Below are 25382 nucleotides of genomic sequence, written 5' to 3'. Positions count from 1 at the left end.
CATCCTACCTGGATGCATCACTGTTTGGAATGGCAACTGCGCTGGCCAAGACTGCAAGCAACTGCAGAGAGGTATGGACACCCCTCAGTACATCACTGAAGCCGACTTCCCTTCCATGGATTCTGTCTACACTTCTCGCTTCCTCAGTACAGCAGCCAATATAACAAAGATATCACCCACCCAGACATTCTCTCTTCTTCCCCCGTCAAAAGGTTGAAAGCAGGCTCAAGGACAGTTTACAAGCTGCTACTATCAGCCTGTTGAATGGTCTCAGTTCAACTACGTGGACTCTTGACTTTACAATATACTTATCATGCCTTTGCACCTTATTGTCTGCCTGCACTGTCCTTAAGGCTGATTTATACTTGTGCGTATGGGCTACGCCGTAGCTTACGCCATAGCCTACACTGTTGTGAGCATTTATACTTGTGCGTTGGCGTGTCTGCGTCACTCTGCAATTCACTGCCAAAACGCTAGTTGGCGGTGGGGTTTCTATGCCACTGTGTTGTGTTTCTTCCTGTACTTCAAACAATGCTGATTGAAACTGAGCGCATCATGTTGGAGTTGGAGCTAATAAGTGTTGAAGAAGTTTCTTCTCTCTCAATTCTCAAACGGCAGAGAAGCAGCAGCAATTGGAAATGCATAGGAGGAAATGCAATGCTACCAAGCGGACCAATCACAGTTGTTGTGGTCTGCGTCGCCGTGATGCGTGGTTACATTTTGGGAGAGGTGCACGTTAGGCTATGCCATAGGGTACGTGGCTATGCCATACTTACAGCATACATTTGACACAGAAGTATAAATTGGGCTTTACTCTGCATTTGATTCTGCATTCTGTTTTTGCTTTTCCCTTGTAAATTACTGCAATATCACATGAATATACTGATGTGATGAAATGATCTGTGTAATGGCCTGCGTGATGTAGTGTTTTGCTATACTTTGGTACCTGTAACACTATGAAACCCATTTACCAACTTTAAGGCAATAAGGATTGCATTTAAATAAAGACACAAGACCAAATTACTCATGAACTGATGTGGTTTTACTGCACTTGGGCAATTATTAATCCAAAAATAACCAACCTGTTCAAACTTCAACCATTCTTCTGTCCAATGACAAAATCCATCATGTTTAACTATACTTGTTATCTTTACTGTACATGTCGACCTTGCTTTCTATCAAGGATACTTCATTTACGCAGCTCCGAATGCAGTTATTAAAAACACTCAGTTGATGCACACAGTGGGTTGTACAACACACAGAATGGGTGTAAATGTGTTTCACAGAACAGAGGAGCAAAGGATACAAAATGTTACTGCTTGGCAAATCACCTCACACTTCCGTGATGGTGATGTAAATCAAACCGCGTAACTGCCTTCCTGGAGTATAATCTTTAAATTACACCGATCAGTGTTACCATCGGTTCATTATCAATAAGCATTTTGTGTGATTCAGTTTTCACCTCTGTATACAAGTTGAGTAGCAATCTGTATCTTAATCATATATATGCATATAGAATGATAAATGCTTATATCATCATAAAGGATAAACTGAATGACTATATATGAAGACAACAACTACATCTCTCATAGCATTGCCATTGGTTAACTTTTAAATGCTGAAGCATAAAAAGCAGAAACTAAAGCTACACTATGGAAAATTGGTAGCTAATGAAACAATAGTGAGTATTTATAGCCAATGGTGAAACGTTTGTCTTACCACTTTAAAGAAAAACACTGTTCACTAAAAACTGATATACAAGCTTAGCAGCATGATAGCAAATCTACTGCTAACAGGCAACCAACACATGTATTTATTTTGCTTTGCAAAGGGGAATCTTTACACTCTGGTCATTTCCCATGAGATTAATGCTACCATGCATTTATTTTCTTGCATTCTATTATTGTTGTCTTCACATAGATTCATATAATGGTATAGGTCATTTCCTCATACACATACACCCTATTGCGTGTTGACAGCTTTATAAGGATGCAGTGGCAGCCGTGGGTGCGACAGGCTCCTTTACGACAGCCTTTGAATCCTTGCAGTCCTGAGCTGTGGTGCCTGAGTTAGCCTGTTTATAGTCAGTATTTTGTACCAGATGTTTGATTTGTCTGTAAAGATGAATTGATCCAAATTAGTTTTAAAACCTGAGGCAGAAAGTATTAATGTCAAAAATTTCAACATGTTACAAGGCACATAACAGTGAACTCTATGTTTAAAAAATTAAACACACTATGATTAAAATTTACTTGAGATACTATAACTGTGGCTTAGTGGCAGAAAAAAAGTGGGTCCAAATGCAACCAGAGAACAAAGACCAGAAGAGTTATCATTTACACTCGAGCCACTGAATGTATGTTTGTGGTCTTCTGCTGCTATAGCCCAGCCACTTCCAGATTCAACATATTGTGCACTCAGAGATGCTCTTCTGCACACCACTATTGTAATGGTAGTTATTTGAGTTACTGCCTCCTTCCTGTCAGCTTGAATCAGTCTGGCTCTTCTCCTCTGACCTCTCTCGTTAACAAAGTGTTTTCACCCACAGAATTGCCACTAACTGGAATTTTTTTTGTTTTTAACACCTTTTTCTGTAAACTCCAGAGTCTGTTGAGCGTGAAAATCCCAAGAGATCAGCAGTTTCTGAGATACTCAAATCACTCCGTCTGACACCAAGAATCATTCTACAGAAAAACTCACTTAGATCACATTTCTTCCCATCTGTCTGAACAACAACTGAACCTCTTGAGCATGTCTACATACTTTTATGTATTGAGTTGCTGACCCAGGGTTTGGCTGATTAGCTATTCACATTAATAAGCATGTTGTACAGGCAGATCCAATATCATGGGCACTGAGTGTATGTCCTGGTCAATATTTGTCCGTTGGCCAACTTGAAACAAAATGATTTCTCTGAAGCAGGCTGTGGTCTAAATCTCATCAGATAGCCCTCATCTACATGGGCAAATTGTAGAACTGCAACGTTTGAGAAAATCACTCTGTGTGCTATTTATGGGACATTATTGTAGATTTGATCTCTAATAATAGTGAACTGGTATAATCACAGCAGGAATGAGCATTTCCACAGCATAAAATTCAAGATCCAAATTTTTCAATACACATTTTATTTTATCTTTCACGATTTCATTTAGGTTCTGGCAAGAGATCTGTAAGAATATAAAAGCATTAAATGTAGACTGTAATTTTAAAATTACAAGGGTTGATGTATAGTACAGGAGTAATTACTGCCGCCATAGCCAAATGGCCAGGCAACATTCACAGACGGCTCACTTACTGCCCAAGCGCCAGGACACTCGGTGCCTCCCAACACCATTGCAGCCGCACTACAGCACATTAAAATGTCAGAAGCTGTGGTTAAGAAAATATCCGGGAACCGCTTAAGAAAATAATTGCATGTTTTGCAATTGTGAAGCAGTCATTTAATATCATCTTGATGTCAGTTTGTTCTCAGAGCATTGAACTTTATATTTAACAAAGCAAGTAATTTGCAAGTAAATGTATTTTCTGGGGTGAAGGACATGAGGGCCATCTCATTTTATTTATACATTAATGATATGAAAGTTTTGTACCATTATGCATGGGCAGAGCTATATGCATGAAAGATATCAAAAATATGCTGATAGTTTAGGCATAGATGAAATAGGTAGGTTTCAAAAACAAATTATATTTGCAAGTTTTAATTAAAAATTCGTATTACTTTGCATGATTTGACAGTTTTTTTTTAATGTCCATTAATCTGTACCACTTCTCTCTTTTGGGAAGGAATATGGTTGAAAGTCTTCCTGTGAACTTTGACAAAACAATTTACTGGCATTGCTTGGGCAGATGAGAGAGGAAGTTCAAGGAACTGAAAATATTATACAAAGAAAAAGTCAAATAAAATTAACCCGGCAAGACAGATTCTGACACAAAGGCCTCAAGAAATCCTTCACCTGGACTCAGGTAACTTAAAAGGTTATCTATAAGTTCATAGGGAACTTGCTATCTGAGTAAATCGCATAATGTAACTAAGAACAACTCCACTCTCCTGGGTCTCTGAGGGTGCAAAGCCTGAGCTGAACTCACATAACAATGAGTGCAACATTAGAAGAGGTTTCTCAGCTTTGGGGAATCTTAACAGTAATCATGCTAGATTAAAGTAGATTCAATGTAATGGGAATACCTGGGGGGAAAAGTAAAGACCATAAGATATAGGAGCAGACACAGGCCATTTGGTCCATCAAGTCTGCTCTGCCATTCAATCATGGGCTGATCCAATTCTTCCAGTTATCCCCACTCCCCTGTGTTCTCCCCATTCCCTTTGATGCCCTGGCTAAGCAAAGACCTATCTATCTCTGCCTTAAATGCACCCAATGACTTGGCCTCCACAACCACTTGTGGCAACAAATTCCACAGATTTACCACCCTCTGACTAAAGTAATTTCTCCGCATTTCTGTTCTAAATGGATGCCCTTCAATCCTGAAGTTGTGCCCTCTTGTCCTAGAATCCCCTACCATAGGAAATAACTTTGCAATATCTAGTCTATTCAGGCCTTTTAACATCTGGAATGTTTCTATGAGATCCCCCTCATTCTCCTGAACTGCAGGGAATACAACCCAAGAGCTGCCAGATGCTCCTCATACAGTAACCCTTTCATTCCTGGAATCATTCTTGTGAATCTTCTCTAAACCCTCTCCAATGTCAGTATATCCTTTCTAAAATAAGGAGCCCAAAACTGCACACAATACCCCAAGTGTGGTCTCACGAGTGCCTTATAGAGCCTCAACATCACATCCCTGCTCTTATATTCTATACCTCTAGAAATGAATGCCAACATTGCATTCACCTTCTTCACCACCGACTCAACTTGGAGGTTAACCTTTAGGGTATCCTGCCAAAAGACTCCCAAGACCCTTTGCATCTCTGCATTTTGAATTCTCTTCCCACCTAAATAACTATCTACCCATTTATTTCCTCCACCAAAGTGCATGACCATACACTTCCTAATATTTGCTACTTCTTTGCCCATTCCATATAATCATATAACCATATAACAATTACAGCACGGAAACAGGCCAGCTCAGCCCTTCTAGTCCGTGCCGAACTCTTACTCTCACCTAGTCCCACCGACCTGCACTCAGCTCATAACCCTCCATTCCTTTCCTGTCCATATATTTATCCAATTTAACTTTAAACGACAACATTGAACCTGCATCGATTCCCTTAAACTATCTAAGTCTTTCTGCAGGCTCTCTGTTTCCTCAACACTACCTGCTCCTCCACCTATCTTTGTATCATCAGCAAATTTAGCCACAAACCCATTAATCCCAAAGTCCAAATCATTGACATACATTGTAAAAAGCAGTGGTCCCAACATTGACCCCTGTGGAACTCCACTGGTAACCAGCAGCCAGCCAGAATAGGATCCCTTTACTCCTACACTCTGTTTTCTGCTGATCAGCCAATGCTCTAGCCATGCTAGTAATTTCCCTGTAATTCCATGGGCTCTTATCTTGATAAGCAGCCTCATGTGCAGCACCTTGTCAAAGGCCTTCTAAAAATTCAAGTACAGTACACCACATCTACTGCATCTCCTTTGTCTACCCTACTTGTAAAATATGCATTCAGTTCCTCTGCCATCCCTGCGTCTCTCATTACAATATCTCCAGCGTCATGTTCTATTAGTCCTATATCTACCCTCAACTCTCATTTACCCTTTATATACTTAAAAAAACTTCTAGTATCTTCTTTGATATTAGTCACCAGCTTCCTTTCATAATTCATCTTTTCCTTCCTAATGACCTTTTTAGTTTCCTTCTGCAAGTTTTTAAAAGCTTCCCAATCCTCTATCTTCCCACTGGCTTTGGCTTTCTTGTATGCCCTCTCTTTTGCTTTTACTTTGGCTCTGACTTCACTTGTCAGCCACGGAGATAAGGGAGGTTTCTGATTAACAGAATGTTTAGAAGTAGCCATGTGAAGAGCAATCAACAATGTTTGCTGTGGAAGTTTACCTACAACAGAAGAATAGATATGGTTGTTGATGAAGAAACCTAAAGAAAAGATTCTAGAGTTAGTTTACTGGATACAACACTCACCTCGAATTAGTATTGACAGTTTATGGCTCGCGACAGAGATTTCTGCTGATATCTATCACCCTCACTTCAGTGTACACCGAGTCATGCTGCATTGTCAAAGATGTAGTCTTTCAAAAAAGATATTTAGTCAAGTCTCTGCCGGCTCCTTCTCAAGTGTACGTGAAAATGGCACCAATCACTGAGGAGCTGGGAGATATGTGTTCACCCATCATTGTCAATAAAACCCATCATATGGTTATCTACTTTATTTTTTGTGGGATCCTGCTATCTACACATTGGTTGCAAAAATTCCTTACATGACATCAGCAACTAATTTTTGTTTAAATCAGTTGGAATCTTCTAGGGTCAAGCAAACACAATCGAGAATAAAAGGCAGCACACACTAATTAGGCTTAAATGTTTCCAGCTAGAAATTCTGAGGTAAACTTGCTTACTGCCTGACTATAACGCTGCAGTTTCTATAAACTGACTATTTTTGGACCTGATTATTTTTATTTCCCCAAGGAGACTGGTTTGATCCTAACCTTTGCAGCAGGAAACCAGCACAATCGATCAGCTGCCTGTCTGTGTGCCCTTTTACTTTGAACTTATCAGAAATGGCACTGGGGATGGGGTGGTAAGGCTGTCACTTTTTGCAGTAATCAGTTGTTTGCAAAATATTTTAAATGAAATTGAAGTAAACGTTTAAAATATCTATCCAATAGTAGTGTAATCATTTGTAGGGCTCTTATTATTATAGCTATAACATACAAAGTTAAAGTCATTTTTCAAATATACATCAGGCAATCACAAAAAAAGGCATCACTGAACCTGGGAGAGGATTAAGCTGCTTATTTTACATCCTTCAATAGTGTCATCATCAAAATCCTGAAATGGACAACCTGGAGAAACAACCATTGATAGCAGCTTCTCACCATTCCCTTCACTCTCTTTTTACCAGAAACTCTTAATGACACAACATTGGAGACACACCGGCTTGTCATGTTAGTATCAATCTTTGACAGAGTCCTTCATACCTGCTCTTTCCCTGCAGCCCTCTATTTTATCCAAGTCCATTTTTGCAACGTTAAGTTGAATTTAACTATACATAATAGGTCATACAGACTACATCACTTAAATTTCTTGTTCACAATCTTATCTTAAATCGATGTTCTTTGATTGCTGTCCCTATTGTCACTAGAAAAGTTAACCCTTATTTACTTAAATTAAGCCGCATTACTTAACTTTTCAAAATCCCTCCTATACCCAATTTCTAAAGGCCTTTTCTCCAAATTAAAATACAAAAGATTAATTTCAAATGAATATTCACTTTAGGATACTAATTTTTAACTTGTTACCATACATTTCAACCCTTTACCAAAATGATAAATTTGCACAGACCAATTTTCTAAAATCTCTAATTTGAGTTATTTTGCAAAAAAAAAATAAGATTGTAATCTTTCCAAATCATCTTACAGCATTTCAGGTGTTGTCTGCAAAGTTCCTTATGACTTTTTATATCTGTGCCCTCTCTCTTCCACTACAATTCCAGTAAGATTTTTTTTATAACAGGGATATTTGGATGTAAACTGTACCATTTGAGCCACAGGATGGTCCAACAATTAAAAGCACTAGAAGTAATTTCTTTAGTTCAGGTGACTGTACTGTAAATCATCATTTTTCAAACAGCAATGAGATAGATACCAACTAATCTTGATTTTTGTGCTGCTTTTGACAAATGTTAAGTGTTGCCAAGGACACCAGGAGAACTCCGATGCTCTTTGTTGTGTGATGAGATTTTTTAAGTAGGCTGGAGAAGAGAAACACGGCCTCGGTTTAATGATTCATTCGAGGCATATTCCCTTCTACAACATAGTAGTCCACAGAGTGGTAATGAATTGTTGCATTAGGTTATAGCCTCAAACTCCATGAGCACAGCCAAGCAGTTATTTGAGGAACAACCTCTCCAGTTGCTGCAGTTCTTCTGGGGAAGACACTGCCAGAGTGTTGTTGGGTAGATACCTGTCCCATTAATGGTAAAGAAACAGCAACACATTTCTAGCCAGTGTGAAGCTTGAGCAGAATGTATGGTTAGTGGGAGGGACTTGTTGCCCTACTCTTCTCTGATGGTAGGGTGGGAGTCGTGCGTCTGGAAGATGACAATTCTTGAACATAAAGTTGAGAGCACTATCTTTTTCACTTTGTAAATAACTTCACAAGATGTTATGTTTCGTTATATTATGTTTGTTTATATATATATATATAGTTAATAATCAAAATATATTATAGACTCATGATTAATAAACTTTATCACAATTGAGAAGGCAAATGAAATGTGAGTAGTCAGTTTGACAAGACTAGAATATAAAAACAAGGATGTAATGCTGAAGCTTTATAAGGCATTAGTCAGACTGCAGCTGGAGTACAGTGAGCAGTTTTGGGCCTCTTATCTAAGAAAGGATGTGCTGACATTGGAGAGGGTCCAGAGGAAGTTCACAAGAATGATTCCAGGAATGAAAGCGTTAAAATATGAGGCGTGTTTGATTGCTGTTGGTCTGTACTCACTGGAGTTTAGAAGAATGAGTGGGGATCTCATTGAAGCCTATCAAATATTGAAAGGCCCACTTAGAGTGGACGTGGAGAGGATATTTCCTATAGTGGGACAGCCTAGGACAAAGAGGATACATTCCTTTAGATCAGAGATCAGGAGGAATTTCTTTAGTTAGAGGGTGGTGAACCTGTGGAATTCATTGCCACAGACAGCTGTGAAAGCAAAGTCTCTGGATATATTTATAGCAGAGGTCAATAGATTCTTGAATAGTAAGGACGTCAAATGTTACAGGGAGAAGGTCTCATGAAAATAAAATTGAAGACCTCAGAGCAAGAATGCTGTACCAGAGGGACACCAGGGACAGCTTTGTACTTTGCTTTATGGTAACATGGCTATCCCCCACCATTTTGACGCAGTGCTGTAGCTTGATGGCTTCATGATTCTCTGCAAAGGCAAGAGAGCTGAATCTTTTAAAGGCAGAGGAGGTGGAGTATGCTTTATGATTAACTCATCGTGGTGCACAAATGTGGTAGTTCTGTATCAGCCCTGCTCACCCAACTTGGAACACCTAGTGGTCAAGTGTAATCCGTTTTATCTGCCAAGGCAATTGTCCGCCATCATCCTGGTAATGGTGTAGCTGAGGGCTAGATGTGTGGCATTCAAGAGCAGTGATCCAGAAATATTCAAGAAATGCAGATACGACCTATGGAAGGCTATTTTAAGGGCAAAAAAAAAGCCAATTGCGATTGAGGTTCGAGACAGACTCAGATGCATATCAGCTCTGGCAGGGTTTGCAGGCCATTATTTCCTACAAAGTGAAACATAACATCTTGAATGGCTGAGATGCTTCACTCCCAGATGAGCTCAACACTTTGAAAGGGAGAATAAAACTAGACCTGTGCAAATCCCTGCAGCATCCGTGACTCTGTGATCTCTGTCTCAGAGACTGACATTGGAATATATTTCAAAAGGGTGAACCCTTGCAAGGAGTCAGGCCCCGATGGTGTACTTCATGGCACTCTGAAAATGTGTGCCAACCAACTGGCAAGGCCACGTTCAATCTCTCACTGCTGCAGTTGGAGGTTCGCACCAGCTTCAAAAGGGCGACAATCATGCCAGTGTCCAAGAAGACCAGGGTGAGCTGCCTCAATGACTATCACCCAGTTGCACTCACGTCTATTGTGATGAAGAGCTTTGAGAGGTTAGTCATGGCTAGAACCAACTCCTGCCTAAGCAAAGACCTGGACCCGATGCAATTTGCTTATTGGAATAAGAGGTCTACAGCAGTTGCAATCTCACTGGCTCTCCACTTGGCCTTGGATAACATGGACAAAAGGAATAACTACATCAGGCTGCTGTTTATTGACTACAACTCAGTGTTCAACACAATCATACCTTCTGTTCTAATCAACAAACTCCAAAATGTGGACCTCTGTACCTATCTCTGCAACTGAATCCGTGACTTCCTCACTGAAAGACCACAGTGCGTGGATCAGAAGTATCATCTCTTCGCTGACAGCCAACACTGGTGCCCCTCAAGGATGTGTGCTTATCCCACTGCTCTGCTCCATCTACACCTACAACTGTGTGGCTAGACATAGCTTAAAAGCTATCCATAAATTTGCCGATGACACAACAATTGTTGGCAGAGCCTCAGATGGTGATGAGGAGGTGTACAGGACAGGGACAGAGCAGTTGGTTGAGCGATGTCACAGCAACAACCTTGCACTCAGTATCAGTAAGACTAAGGAATTCCCCTTCCTGAAGTCCAGTGACCAGTCCTCATCCAGGGATCAGAAGTGGAAAGGGTGAGCAGTTTCAAGTTCCTGGGAGTCATCATCTCTGAGGATCTATCCTGCCCAACATATTGATGCAGTTACAAAGAAAGCATGACAGAGGCAATGTTTCATCAGGAGTTTGAGGAGACTGAAGACACTCACAAATTTCTACAGGTGTACCATGGAGAGCATTCTAACTGATTCCATCACCGTCTGGTATGGAGGGACCACTACACAGGGTTGGAAAAAGCTGCAGAAAGTTATAAGCTCTGCCAGCTCTATCGCGGGCACTAGCCTATCCAGCATCGAGGACACCTTCAAAAGGCGATGCCTCAAAGAAGTTTCATCCACCATTAAGGACCCCCCATTACCAAGGATATGTTCTCTTCTTGTTGCTACCATCAAGGAGGTGGTACAGGAGCCTGAAGACACACACTCAACGTTCCAGGAACAACCTCTGCCTCTCCGCCAACAGATTTCTGAATGGACAATAGACCCGTGAACACTACCTCAATATTTTTCCCTCCCTTTTTGCTCTGCTTACTTAATTTAATTTTCCTTTTTTATATATACTTGCTATAATTTGTAGTTTTTATTTTTATGTATTACAACGTACTATTGCCACAAAGCAACACATTTCATGGCATATGCCACTGATATCAAACCTGATTCTGATTCTGAGGGTTGAGAGGGAAAATAGATCAGCAGACTTGATGGGCAAAACAGCCTAATTCTGCTCCTGTGCATTATGGTCAAATTCCATTTGGCAATAAAGTTTGCTGGGACTGTTATTGGATGGAAATTTAAGAACTTTTGTTAGTTTTTCTGCACATTGATTTTCCACTTAAAATATCAAAGTTAAATACATGTCAGCTAACATAAAAGAAATGACACAGAGAGGTACAGCACAGAAACAAACCATCTTAATTAAACCCCTTACCGAACCCCTTATAATTTTAAACAATTCTATCAGGTCAGCTTAACCCTGATACCCACGATGGACTGAGCTGTATCCACTACTTTTTGTAAGCTTTTCCATACAAGGACCATGGTGCTTCCATACCAGGCCGTGATGCAACCAGTCAATACACTCTCCACCACACATCTACAGAAGTTTCTCAAAGTTTTAGATGACATGCAGAATCTTCGCAAACCTCTAAGAAAGCCACTGCCATGCTTTCTTCATAATGGCACTTACATGCTGGGAGGTATTGAGGCCCAGGTCTTGAAACTTATTGATAAGTTTTGAGGACGTGATAGTATTGAATGCCAAACTGTAGTCAAAAAAGAGCATATCTAAAAGGAGTGGCCTCATCACCAAGGAGTCCCACCATCCAGACCATGCTCTCTTCTCATTGCTGCCATCAGGAAGATGATGCAGGGGCCTCAGGACCCACACCACAAGGTTCAAGGTTCAAAGTTCAAAGGTTCCTTTATTATCAAAGTATACAACTCTGAAATGCTTCTTCTCTGAGTATCCATGAAACCAAGATAGAAAAGAAAGGCAGCATGATCATCAGCTCCCAAATCCCCCTTCCATGCACAAAAAAGCAAACAAAAACAGAACAGGCATATTGACCCCCAAATCCCACACCCCCACACAAATAAAATGAGCACGATCGGACAAAAAAACACAGATTACAAAAGAACTATAAGACCGGGAAAAGTCTATAGTCCAAGTCCACATCCAAAACGCAGAAAACCTGGGCAACATTCTCTGGGCAGGCTCCCCCCTCTCCAGTATTGTAGCAGAGTGATCCTCAGCGATCAAATGGCAGGCAGCTTGCGCTCACTGTCCACACTCTTCTTGATGCTTCAATCTCCCTTGTTGCTTTATTTGGCACACAATGGAAGCTTTAATTGGCAAAATGGAGTTAAACATTAGCTTGCACCCTGTCTCACAGCCTCCACCCCATGAGGTTAATGCACACTGCCTCCGTTGTCTGGAATCCTCTCATAGACTGTAGAGTGCTGAAGCACCCAAATGATCTCCAAACTTCCACATTCGCTTCGATGTTTCAATCTCCTTATTGCTTTGGTGAACAATGGAAGCTTTAATTGACAAAATAGAATTGAATATTGGCTCGCACCTTGCAGCTGTACCATAGCCTGTCCTCCTTGATGTTCACGCACGCTGCTTCTGTCTCCCCGAATCCCCTCAAGGACTGCAGGGCATTGGAGCACCCAAACGATCTCCAAACAGCAAATTACAGACTCCAACAAATCCAGAATCACATCCAAGATGAAAAACAAATGTAAAAGACATAAAAGAAGTGAAATATATGGTTTCATGATCTATCCAGAAGATGTCGACCGAAGCAGTGTTGTACGCAGGCGTCATCTTGACCCGAAGGAACAGTTCTGGCCCATCAATCATCAGGATCTCGAACCAGAGGGGATAACTTCACTTGCCTCATCGCTAAACTGTTCCTAGGAACTATGGAGTCACTTTCAAGGACTTTGCATCTCATGTTCTCAATATTTTTTATCTATTCATTTATTTGTTTGTTTATTCTTTGCCTTGCATTTGCACAGTTTGATGTCTCTTGCACATTGGATGCTCTTCTGTCCTGCTGGGTATGGTCTTTCATTATGTTTCTTATATTTAATGTGAATTCCCACAAGGCAATGGATTTCAGGGTTCTATATGGTGAAATATATCTACTTTGATAATAAATTTACTTTGAACTTCCAACTCAATTGTCTCTTAAGATCTTAAAAGGACAAGAAAACATTTAAAGATAAGTATTCATAATTAATATGCTGGAACTATGTAATTAAATTAGTAAATAATTGCTGTAAAGAATGCTGTTGTTGAACAGGATGCCTCAAGAGGAGCCCAATATCAATATGCAACTGTAAATGGAGCAGTGGTAACAGCCCAGTAAAGAGTCAGGACTTATGTGTTCGTTTTCACTGTGCCACACAAAATATTTGGGCAGATTTCCAAAATTTAGTCAAATGACAGAATTTAAGGATTATCTTAGAGAAGGAGAGAGTCAGAGAAGTGGAGATTCAGTCCATGGTTGCCCATAGTGATTTGTCTCTTTAAGAGTCTTCTTGTCTGACTCAGACAAGAATGCTACCGAATGAACTGATCTCACAGCAACAATTTCATCAAGGAACAGACAAGAAACCACCATAATGACTGTACACTTCCGCACATTGAAATAGATCTGCCAACTGTTTTCTCAGTTGGTTAAGTTACTTTATAACTTGGCTGCTTTGCTACTTTTTATCTGATGTCTTGTATACTTTTTATTATTTACTTATATCTAGTAGGGAAAAGAATAGTTTCACTGAGAACTGCTGTACTTTACATTTCAATGGATCCATTTTCCACATTGACTACACCTTCCACTGGGTCGAGTCCTTGTTCAGATAGCTGTTTCAGGGCATTTAAAGCTGCCTGTGGAACCAAAAACAAATTTTTGTAAGTTTCACAGTAATTACAAGTTTCCCATAATATCAGTCACTTTTTTTTTCTTATTCATTCTCGAGAACTATAAATCTTATACCGTATGTATACAGTATTTTGGAATACAAGTAATTATATTAAATATAATCCATTCATTCTATGTAATGCTACACCCTGGGTTTTTATATTAATGTAATTAATATTACCTTTCAAGATGAGACCTTTTAAATAATCTAAGCATTTCCACTTACGGAATCGTCTTTAATAGATTACTTAGAACAGTGTATTTCTAAAATTACGCCAGAAAACCAGCAAAACTATTCAGATCATTGTGTGTGCAAGAACTTTTTCAGAATATATGCCTGAATGGAACAGTACAATAATTATCTCAGCTCAGCTACCATTCAGAGATTTGACTAACATACTACACTTAGCCAGCCTCCTCTCTCCTGCCCTTTGTGAACTTAAGGTCATCTAACACGTTCCAGTCACGTCCTAAACTCACAGCCAGTGCAGTTCACCCACCAACTGTTTTTGCTGACCAATATAAGCAACATTTCTGTCTCATATATTTCCAAATCCTTCAGTTCTCACTCCTCTCTACTCCACGATACCCTCCAGTCCTGGCTTTTTTATCCCTAAATGCAAGCATCTCACCAGTGGGAGCCACATCTTCAGCTGACAAGGACCTAGCCACTGGATATTCTTCACTGAATCTCACCACTTCTCCACCTCTCTTTTCTCATACAAGATACACCTGAAAACCTACCTTTTGGCTAAGCTTTTAGTCATCTTTCAAACTACTTTCAACTACTGCTTGATAATGCTTCTTTGAGGCACTTTGGGATGTTTTGTTATGTTAAAGATGCTAAGTAGATACAAATCAGTGCTGTTGTGTTTAGAAAACCTACTATAAAAAGTGATTTTACATTCTATGTTCACGACAGAATGGTTTGTTTTACAACTTTGAACATAATACCCAAGTGTGAGCTCACAACTGAAGTTGCATCGCTAGTCTCCACAATCGCATTTGGCTCTAATGCAAAAAGCATGCATGAGAACATTAAACAGCCATGGAATTTGATGTCCCCACAAGGTCAATCAATCACAAGCTAAGTCTAGAAACATACGGACATTGAAATGGGAGCAAAGAAGGCTGCTTCGTCATTCACTAAGATCATGGTTAACCTAGCTGTACACTCAACTCTGCACTTCCCTAGTAAATCATTGCTCCCCTCCCTGCTTACAAAGCATCGAAGCATCTGTCTACCTCTGGCTTGAAAATGTTCAAAGGCTCAGCTTTCACCACCCTTTCAGAAAACGACTCACAAACTTCTGAAAAAATACAAATGATCAATGGGTACTTCAGGAAACAAAAAAAAATAACATCATTATGTTGTTGAAAAAAAGAATAGAACCAATTGTCTGTCATCACTTCTATTATGGTATTATATAGAATTGCTACAATGACATTTCGTAACATGGTGATGTATTTCAAGGCAGATTATGTGGCTAACGAAAAGCTCATTTAGTTATTCTAATCTTTGTGCTATTGAAAGCAGCAAACAGCCATTTGTCATAGGTCGCAGAGGAAGGAAATACAAATCAGTCAATACCACCATTTAAAAAACTTTTCATGTTGTAGATTTTCCCAAGAATTTCAGTTGGTATAGTCTCAGTCAAAATATGTAAAATTAAAATCAGAATTAGTAATACCTCTTCAGATAAAGTCATGTCCTAAAAGAAATTACCCTAGCCATCAATGAGTAAAATAACACAGTCCCTTGGTAATGGGCTGGGGTTGCAGCAAGGACAAATGAAACATTCACTTTACCAAATACTTACAACTCTCACAGGGGACTACTGGAAGAAATGCCTTGGCTTCTTAAGGAGCTTGGCATATTGAAATTCATATGTCAACTCCTAGATCAGATAAATTACACATCAACTAAAGAAATTAATTTATAAAACAAAGCCATCTCACAGTTAAAAGTCAGCCTAGCCTGCAGCACAGAACACTTGTACACGTTTCTGAGAGCCTAACTCAGTACCTGTTGGAAAATTTGAGGCCAGACCTTTCAAGTACATTTTTGATCCTCCGAGCACATTATTTTTGGTGTAAAATTTTGTAAAAGTGTGGCATCAACAGTTGGGGAAGATGCAGAATTTATGAGCAGTGAGATTTTCATCTTTACTGGCTTAAAAAATGACATTTCTTATTAATTTGCACAAAAAGTTAATTTACTGACCCTGTATCCTCTGAAACCATACCAGTTAAAAGGCCAGCAATCAAATTGCATCCGTTATCATCACTGAGATATGTAATTTCCTGCACCTCAGAGCTGATGCATACACCGAGGCAGCATGGTAGCATAGCACTACAACAGTGCCAGCAACCTGAGTTCAATTTTGCCGCTGTCCAGAAGGAAAATGCACGTTCTTCCCGAGATCACATGGGTTACCTCCAGGTGCTCCAGTTTCCCACACAATCCAAAGACATCTTGGTTAGGGTTAGCAAATTGGGCAATGCTAGGTTGGCGCTGGAAACACTTGCACATCCTAGCACGTTGACCCTCGCACATCCTCAGACTGCGTTGATCGTTGACGCAAACGATGCATTTCACGGTATGTTTCAATGTGCACGTTACAAATAAATCTAATCTTTAAAAAAAACATTGTTCCTGAAGGATTTGTTCATAGTCCCACTAAGCTTCCTGACCACTGACATATAGCAATTAGCTACAAGCTATTGCATTAACCCAAGTCCAAACTCAAAGGCAGATGACCTCATCTAGACACAGGCCTCCAGTTTGAGGAACAACCTTCAACTGTCAACCTCTGCTTCTTACTACTGAGTCAACAACATGCAATGAGTTTTGTGTGTTCTCCAAGAATATCCTATATTATTTTCACTGTTAAACCTAGGAGACAATTCTCTTTTCACCGAGAGAACTGTTCAAACCTAGAGTACTCTATGTCAAGGAACTAGAGAGGCAAATAGTATGTGGACACATGCAAAGAGAGTGGATAATATTGACATGTTTAAGTGAAGGAGGATGAGAGGAAGTCCATTTATTGCCATTTATTGATATTTGCATTTGCACAGTTTGTTATCTTCTGGTTGATCTTTCATTTATCCTGTTATAGTTACTATTCAAAAGAGTTGCTGAGTGTGCTAACAGAAAAAAACTGAATCTCAGGGTTGTACGTGGTGACACATGTCTACTCTGACAATAAAATTTGCTTCGAACTTTGAAGCGTAAATGATTTTTGGGTCAAATTGGCTAGTTTCTTATTGTCACTGCGTATTAATGTAAACTGTTAAATAGACTCTACAACACACTGAGAGAGGATCCTCTGGACAGAAAGAAGGGGCATTTTACAAATCAATGTTCACCAAGATTATTAGGAATGTATAGTGTGATTTGGATGTGCACACAGTGAACAAAGGTGCACAAATCTGTCAATTAATGTTATACATGAGCCATAGTTTAATTGGTAGTATTCTCACCTTTGAACCAGAAAGATGGACAAGTGATAAACTAAGGAACCTAGTTCAGAAACGAAACTCCACCTAGGTACTGATATTGTCAGAAGTATTGCCCTTTATATGAAATTTTAAACCAAGATGCTACCTGCTGTCTCAGGGTTGGCACCATTTGGAAGTGATGTATGTGAGTTAACCTGTCTGGTCAATACTAATTCTTCAACTAACAATGTCAAAACAAATTAACTTCTACGTTTTCTCAATTTCAACAGTGACTGTACTTCAAAAAGAATTACATTGTGGTAGGAGCATAAGACCAGAAGATCTAGGACAGAATTAGACCATTTGGCCACTGAATCTATCAACCTCTGCCTTAAGTATACATGAAGACTTGACATCCACAGCTGCCTGTGGCTAATAATTGCACAGATTCATCACTCTCTGGCTGAAGATATATCTCCTTATCTCAATTCTAAAAGTACGCTCCTCCATTCTAAGGTTGTGTCCTCTGGTCTTAGACTCTCCCACCATAGAAAACATCCTCTTCACATCTACTCAATCAAGGCCTTTCACCATTCGATAGGTTTCAACGAGATCACCCCTCATTCTTCTGCATTTCAGTGAATACAGGTCCAGAGCCATCAAATGCTCTTCATATGATAAGCCATTCAATCCTGAAATCATTTTCATGAACCTCTTTTGAACCTCCTTCAGTTTCAGCATATTCTTTCTCAGATAAGGGGCCAAATCTGTTCACCATACTCTAAGTGAGGCCTCACCAGTGCTTTATAAAATTTCAGCAATACATCTTTGCTTTTTCTCTTCTAGTCTTCTTGAAATGAATGTTAACATTGCATTTGCCTTCCTCACCACAGTCTCAGCCTACAAACTAACCTTTAAGGAATTCTGTACAAGAACTCCCAAGTCCCTTTGCACGTCAGTTTTTTATATTTTCTCTCCATTTAGAAAATAGTCAACCCTTTCATTTCTTCTTCCAAAGTGCATAACCATACACTTCCCGATACTGTATTCTATCTGCCATTTCTTAACCCATTTTCCTAATCTGTCTAAGTCCTTCTGTAGCCTCTCTCTTCCACAAAACTACCGGCTCCTCCACCTATCTTTATATCATCTGAAAGCTTTGCAACAAAGCCATCAACTCCATCATTGAAATCATTGACATATAACAGAAAAAAAAATCAGTCTCAACACAGACCCCTGTAGAACACCACTAGTCACCAGCAGACAACCAGAAAAGGCTCCCTTTATTACCACTCTTTGCCTCCTGCCAATCAGCCACCACTTTATCCATACTAGAATCTTTTCTGTAATGCCATGGGCTCATAGCTTGTTAAGCAGTCGCACGTGTGGCACCTTGTCAAAGGCATTCTGAAAATCTAAGTACATAACATCAACTGATTCCCCTTTGTCTATCCTGCTTGTTATTTCTTTAAAGAATTCCAACAGATTTTATCATGTGCCTCCAAGTACCCTGAGACCTCATCCTTAGTAATCAACTCCAACATCTTCCTAACCACTGGACTTCTGCCTCGCTCCCTTGAAGTGTGGCGTGACATTTGCAATTTTCTAGTCTTCCAGAACCATTCCAGAATCTAGTGATTCTTGAAAGATCATTACTAATGCTTCCATGATCTCTTCAGCTACCTTCTTCAGAACTCTGGGGTATACGCTATCTGGTCCAGGTGACTTATCTACCTTCACACCTTTCAGTTTCCCAAGAACTTTCTCCCTAGTTATGAGACCTGGAACTTCTATGATACTGTTAGTGTATTCTACAGTGAAGATTGATGCAAAATACTTCTTCAGTTCATCTGCCATTTTGTTGTCCCCCATTACTACCTCTCCACCATCATTTTCCAGAAGATTGATATCCACTCTCGCCTGTCTTTTACACTTTATGTATCTGAAGATTTACTTTAATATTATTGGCTAGCTTGTTTGTACTTTCATATTCCATCTTTACCTTCTTTATGACATTTCTAGTTGTCTTCTGTAGGTTTTTAAAAGCTTCCCAATCCTCTAACTTCCCACTAGTTTTTGCTCTATTTTATGCTTTCTCTTTGGCTTTTATGTTGGCTTTGACTTCTCTAGTCAGCCACGGTTCTGTTATCTTTTCTTTAGAATACTTCTTCCTCTTTGGGATGTATATATCTTGTGCCTTCTAAATTGCTTCCAGAAATTCCACCCATTGCTGCTCTGCCGTCATCACTGCCAATGTTCATTTCTAATCAATTCTGTGTAACTCCTCCCTCATGCCTCTGTAATTCCCTTTACTCCACTGTAATACTGATACATCTGACTTTAGCTTCTCCTTCTCAAATTTCAAGGTGACTTCGATCATACGATGAACATTTGACCCAAATGGTTCTTTTACCTTAAGCTCTTTAATCAATTCTGGTTCATTGCACAGCACCCAATCCAGAATTGCTGATCCTCTAGTGAGCTCAAACAACAGCTGCTCTAAAAAGCTATCTCACAAGCACTCTAGAAAGTCCCCCTCCTGAAATCCAGCACCAACCTGATTTTCCCAATCTACCTGCATATCGAAGTCCCCCATGACCATTGTAACATTGCCCTTTTGGCATGCATTTTCTATCTCCCATTGTAATTTGTAAGCCATACTACTGTTTGAGGGTCTGGGTCATTTTACACTTGCAGTTCCTTAGCTCTATCCACAATGATTCAACACTTTCCGACCCTACGTCACCTCTTTGGAATGATTTGATATAATTTTCTTACCAACAGAGCAAAACTGCCCCCTCTGCCTTCTTGCCTATCCTTTTGAAACAATGTGTATCCTTGGACATTAAGCTCCCAGCTATAATCTTTCAGCCATGATTCCGTGATGCCTACATCATACCTGCAGTTCATCCTACTTATTCCATATACTGCACACATTCAAATACAACACCTTCAAACCCGCATTCACCCTTTTCAATTTTGTCCACCTTTTATGTTGCAACCAATCATGTTGACTGCAATTTTGCCTTATCAACAGCCTCTCTTCACTACACATTGCCTCTGTTTGTAAACAAGGTCCCTGTACCTCATCTTCAGCACTATTATCCTCCTTTTCTACAATACTTCTTGCATTGAAATATATGCAGCTCAGGACACTAGTCGCACTATGCACAAGATTTTGATTCCTAAGTTTCTCTAAGGTCTTACCAACATCTGCCTGCACAACTTCTCCACCAACTGTTCTGGCACTCTGGTTCCCATGCACCAGCAACTCTAGCTTAAACCCCACTGTGCTGCATTAACAAACCTTCCCACTAGGATCTCAGTCCCCCTCCAGTTCAGCTGCAAACCGTCCCTTCTGTACAGGTCCCACCTTCCCTTCTGTACAGATCCCACCTTCCCTGGAAGAGAGCACAAAGATCCAAAGATCTTCTGTCTTCCCTCCTACACCAACTCCTTAGCCACATACTAAACTGTATAATCTGCCTTGTGCTGGCCTCACTAGCACATGACACAGGTAGCAACCCTGAAATCACAATCCTGGATGTCCTGCCCTTTAACTTAGCACCTAACTCCCAGAACTCCCTACGCAGAACCTTGTCACACGTCCTACCCGTATCATTGGTAACTACAGGGACCACGCCTTCTGGCTGTTCACCCTCTCATGTATGAATGCTGAGGACTTGATCTGTGATGTCCAGGACCCTGACACCTGGGAGACAATATACCATCTGGGATTTTCGTTCTCACCCATAAAACCTCCTATCCGTTCACCTAACTAACAAATTTCCTATCACCACAGCATGCCTCTTCTCCTCCCTTCCCTTCTGAGTCACAGAGGCAGACTCAGTGACAGAGGCCCGACCACTGTAACTCTCCTCTGTTAGGTTATCCAGTATCCAAAGTGATATACCTGTTGTTGAGGGGGATGGTTACAGGGGTACTCTGCACTAGCTCCTTCCCCTTCCTGTCACCCAGATTCTTGTGTCCTGCCTCTCTATATGTCTTATCTGTCACCCCTTCAGTCCCCCAAACAATCAGGAGTTCATCCAGTTCCAGCTCCAACTCGTTAACGTGGATTGTTAGAAGCCGCAGCTGAATGCACTTCTTGCAGTTGTAGTTGTCAGGGACACTGGAGGTCTCCTTGCCTTCCCACATCTTGCAAGAGGACATGCCTGTCATCCCTACTGTCCTAGCTGAGCAGATATAAAGAAGGAAAAAACTTGAGCTTTTCTTTCCTTTGCTTTCTCTGACTGAAGCCTCTCTTCATTAAAGTCGCAAAGAGCTAAAGCCTCAAGATGACCTGTCTGACTCCGTCCACTCAGACAACAGCCGCTGATAAGCTGCATACAGTCTCCAAAGGACATAAAAGGCATTATAAAAAGCCAGTCTTTACTGTTACTCATTTATGACGTCTTTATGTCAACAAATCCTCTCATTCACATTCTGATATTTACATTTTTAGACTGCAAAGTCCTTCAGTGAAGGACAGAACAACCTTCGAGTGCTGGAGAGTCATTTTTTAAATACCTACGTAGGTCATCGTGTACAGCTGGAAATTGCAGCACCCATCTATAATTTCTGACTTGGTGTATCCTTCCCATTCACTATGTTCCCTTCTGTCCTGGAGCTGTTCCGGATATTTATTTATTCATTTCTTTAGCATAGTGACAGACCTTTCCAGCCCAACAAGCTCACGCTGTCAATTACATGTGACCAATTAACCTGCTAACCCATACACCTTTGGAATGTGACAGGAAACCCGAGCCCCTGATGAAAACCAACATGGTCACGGAGGGAACGTACAAACCTTTTACGGACAGCAACAGAATTAAATTCTGGCACCTGGAGCTGGAGCAGCGTTATGCTAACCACTACACTACTGTGCCAGCCCAGATCTTTCCATTTTCTAATGCTCCTGTGACTTGGCTGAGAATTTCCTTTGAGGCTCAACCAGCACATTGTCACCAATAAGACAAAGAGATACAACAGATGCTGGAAATCCAGAGCCACACACACAAAATGCTCGAGGAACTCAGCAGGTCAGACAGCATGGTCTCGCCCCAAAACGTCAACTGTTCATTCATTTCCATTGATACTGCCTGACCTACTGAGTTCCTCCAGCATTTTGTACGTGTTGCTTTACACTGCCACCATTTCCAACTTTTTAAAAAATCTCACTCAAAAGTTGGTTACTTTCTTGCCTGAGTAGTTAGTTATTGGTACAGTACTTCAAATTTATTTATGCCCCTTTGTCCTGGTTAGCCCTACAAAACAGCTTTCTTGTCAGAAGCTCTGAAGTGCTGTTCACTTGCTGTACAATTCCAGCCATTATGTTGTCACTGTAAGTGGAAAGCTCGCAGTTGAGAGAGACAGGAATTAATTCTGATAACAAATGAGCAACATTTCATCGGGTGTTGTATCACAGAAACCTAACCTTCGCTCATCAAATCAAATCTGTAAAGAGAGAACTGGGCAATACCAATGCACGATACCTTCCTTTTAAGGTATAACTGAAACAAATCCACAGGGATAGGAGAAGTCCATTTGTAAATAGATCTCATCACTTGTTGACAGATTCTATTGTTAACAAACAGTTTCTTCAGAACTTACAATAGTTACCACAAAAAGGGATTCTAGTAAATATATTTAGCTCTGTGGAACAGAGGAAGGTAGTACACAAGATAATTTTCTATTGAGATTTACAATACTTTCTTTTATGAACGCTTCTTTGCAAATACATCAATAACGTCTCCAACTCAATTTCTCTTGTACTGTCACAAAGGGTCTTTTAGAGACAGCAGGTAATGATATTACGCCATAATCAGTATTAGTCTATGATGAATCAGCAAGAATGCAACTTGAGTGAGGTAGCCTAAGAACATCATGTTTTTATCTCCACCTAGATACCTATTCAAGAACCAACAAAAACACCTAACCACAGCATCCATTTGAGGGAAAAGCATTTGAAAGACATGAACATAAAAACTCTTAAGGTTTGTCAGCCAATTCAAAGTCTGATTTTCATTTACCAACAGCTAAAAGCAATGTACTGCAAACGTTCCATACTTGGAAAAAATATTGGAAGTATTCAGCAGGTCTTGCAGGACCTGTGGAGAAACACAGTTCTAATGAAATATGGACACAAATGTTATTTTCTTTCCCAGTTTCTCCACAGATGCTGCCTGACCTGTATTTCCAACATTTTCTGTTTCATTTTATTTACTAGCATAAAGCTTCTCGTGTCAATGCACTCTAAAACAATCTCCAAATAAGGGTCCAGCAGGTAAAATGAAATCACCAAACCTTTTTTTATTGTTAATTTTTTTTAAATACTCCACCAAGACAGAAATTGAAAGACCAGATAATACTATTAACACACACAAAATGCTGGAGGAACTCAACATTTTTTGTGTGTTGCTTGAATTTCCAGCATCTGCAGATATTCTCTTGTTTGTAGTCATATTGTTAACTTGGTACACATTACCTTGACACTGAGTTGTATAAGATGACGAGAGGCATTGATCGTGTGGATAGTCAGAGGCTTTTTCCCAGGGCTGAAATGGCTAGCACAAGAGGGCACAGTTTTAAGGTGCTTGGAAGCAGGTACAGAGGAGATGTCAGGGTTAAGTTTTTTTACGCAGACAGTGGTGTGTGTGTGGAACAGGGTCTTTTAAGAGACATCTGGATAGGTACATGGAGCTTAGAAAAATAAAGGGCTATGGATAACCCTAGGCAATTTCTAAAGTAAGTATATGTTCGGCACAGCATTGTGGGCCGAAGGGCCTGTATTGTGCTGTAGGCTTTCTGTGTTTCTAATTTGGCTGAAGCTGGTACCACATAACATACCACAAACATGAGAAAATCTGCAGATGCATAGTTGCTCCAGCATTTTGTGTGTGCACCACGTAGTGCATCCTCCTAACTAAACTCAACCTTCAGTAGGAAAGTTATTTTGCCGTGCAAATTGCTAAGTATTTGAACTGATACTTGCATAATGAATCCTTTGTGAATAACAACATTTCAGTGTACTTCATTCAGTCAGTGATAACTAAGGATTGAAAACTAAACAGTAACGTTGAAGGAAGAGAAGGATAAATTAGTTAAACCATACGTAGAGAAGACAGAAAATGAATGAACAAAGGAAAACATATGAGAATAAAAATAACTTAAAAAATGAACAAAAATACTCTACTTGTAAGACTGAGATTCTAGATTAAATTTCAGTGCTAGAGGAGTTATTTGGTGTTGCAGAAACTTAAATATTATCAAAGTGGTAATGATGCTTTAACATTAAATTTCAGTGACAAATCTAACGGCAAGTAATGTACAATTACGGCATCTCCATGAACCTAATCAGAAGACTGAGGGATTATTATTGCAACAGAGTGACTGGCAGATGGGTACAGCATCATTTGACAAGTTGTAACTTCTAGACCTTCTGTTCAACCTATGCAGTTGTACATTTTACATATTAATGTCAGCAACTGCGTTAAGTATACTTTTATTTTGACAGGTGATAGCTAAAATTTGGAAGGAATATTTGATCTTTCAAGAAGCATGGCTCAGAGGACAGGAAAATTGCAAATGTCATTCCACTCTTCCACAAGGGAGAGAGGCATCTGGAAGAAAATTATAGGCCAGTTAGTCTGACCTCAGTGGTTGGGAAGATGTTCGAATCGCCTGTTAAGGATGTGGTTTTGGGGTACTTGGAGACACATGATAAAATAGACCAAAGTCAGCAAGGCTTCCTTAAGAGAAAATCTTGCCAGACAAATCTGGTGGAATTCTTTGAGCAAATAACAAGCAGGATAGACAGAGGAGAATCAGTGGATGTTGTATACCTGGGTTTTCAGAAGGTCTTTGACAAGATGCCACACCTGAGGCTGCTTAACAAGTTAAGAACCCATGGTATTGCAGGAAAGTTACTACAGTTAACAAGGACAGAGCATTAGCTGATTGGAAGGAGGCAAAGAATGGGAATAAAGGGAGCCTTTTCTGGTTGGCTGCCGGTGACTAGTGGTGTTCCACAGAGGCCTCTGTTGGGACCGATTATCTTTACGTAATATGTCAATGATTTGGATAATGGCA

The 25382-nt window shown here is 40.1% G+C and overlaps 1 protein-coding gene across 8 annotated transcripts in view; it reads right to left on the bottom strand.

Annotated features, from left to right (window-relative positions):
- Window positions 1-1020: 1020 nt before the first annotated feature.
- Window positions 1021-25382, bottom strand: part of stau2 (staufen double-stranded RNA binding protein 2) — a 364656-nt gene continuing 340294 nt past the window's right edge. For all 8 annotated transcript variants that reach the window (XM_072253656.1, XM_072253677.1, XM_072253693.1 and 5 more), the window contains 2 exons: window positions 13725-13813; window positions 1021-2114 (listed from right to left, as the gene is read on the bottom strand). In XM_072253656.1, the coding sequence (XP_072109757.1) occupies window positions 1982-2114; window positions 13725-13813 (222 nt within the window). In that variant the 3' untranslated portion in view covers window positions 1021-1981. The remainder of the gene's footprint in view (window positions 2115-13724; window positions 13814-25382) is intronic.

The sequence above is a fragment of the Mobula birostris genome, chromosome 1, assembly GCF_030028105.1.
Source record: "Mobula birostris isolate sMobBir1 chromosome 1, sMobBir1.hap1, whole genome shotgun sequence".
Classification (NCBI taxonomy): domain Eukaryota; kingdom Metazoa; phylum Chordata; class Chondrichthyes; order Myliobatiformes; family Myliobatidae; genus Mobula; species Mobula birostris.
The sequence above is the reverse complement of the archived record's forward strand: the minus strand, read 5'-3'. Positions and strand labels throughout refer to the sequence as shown.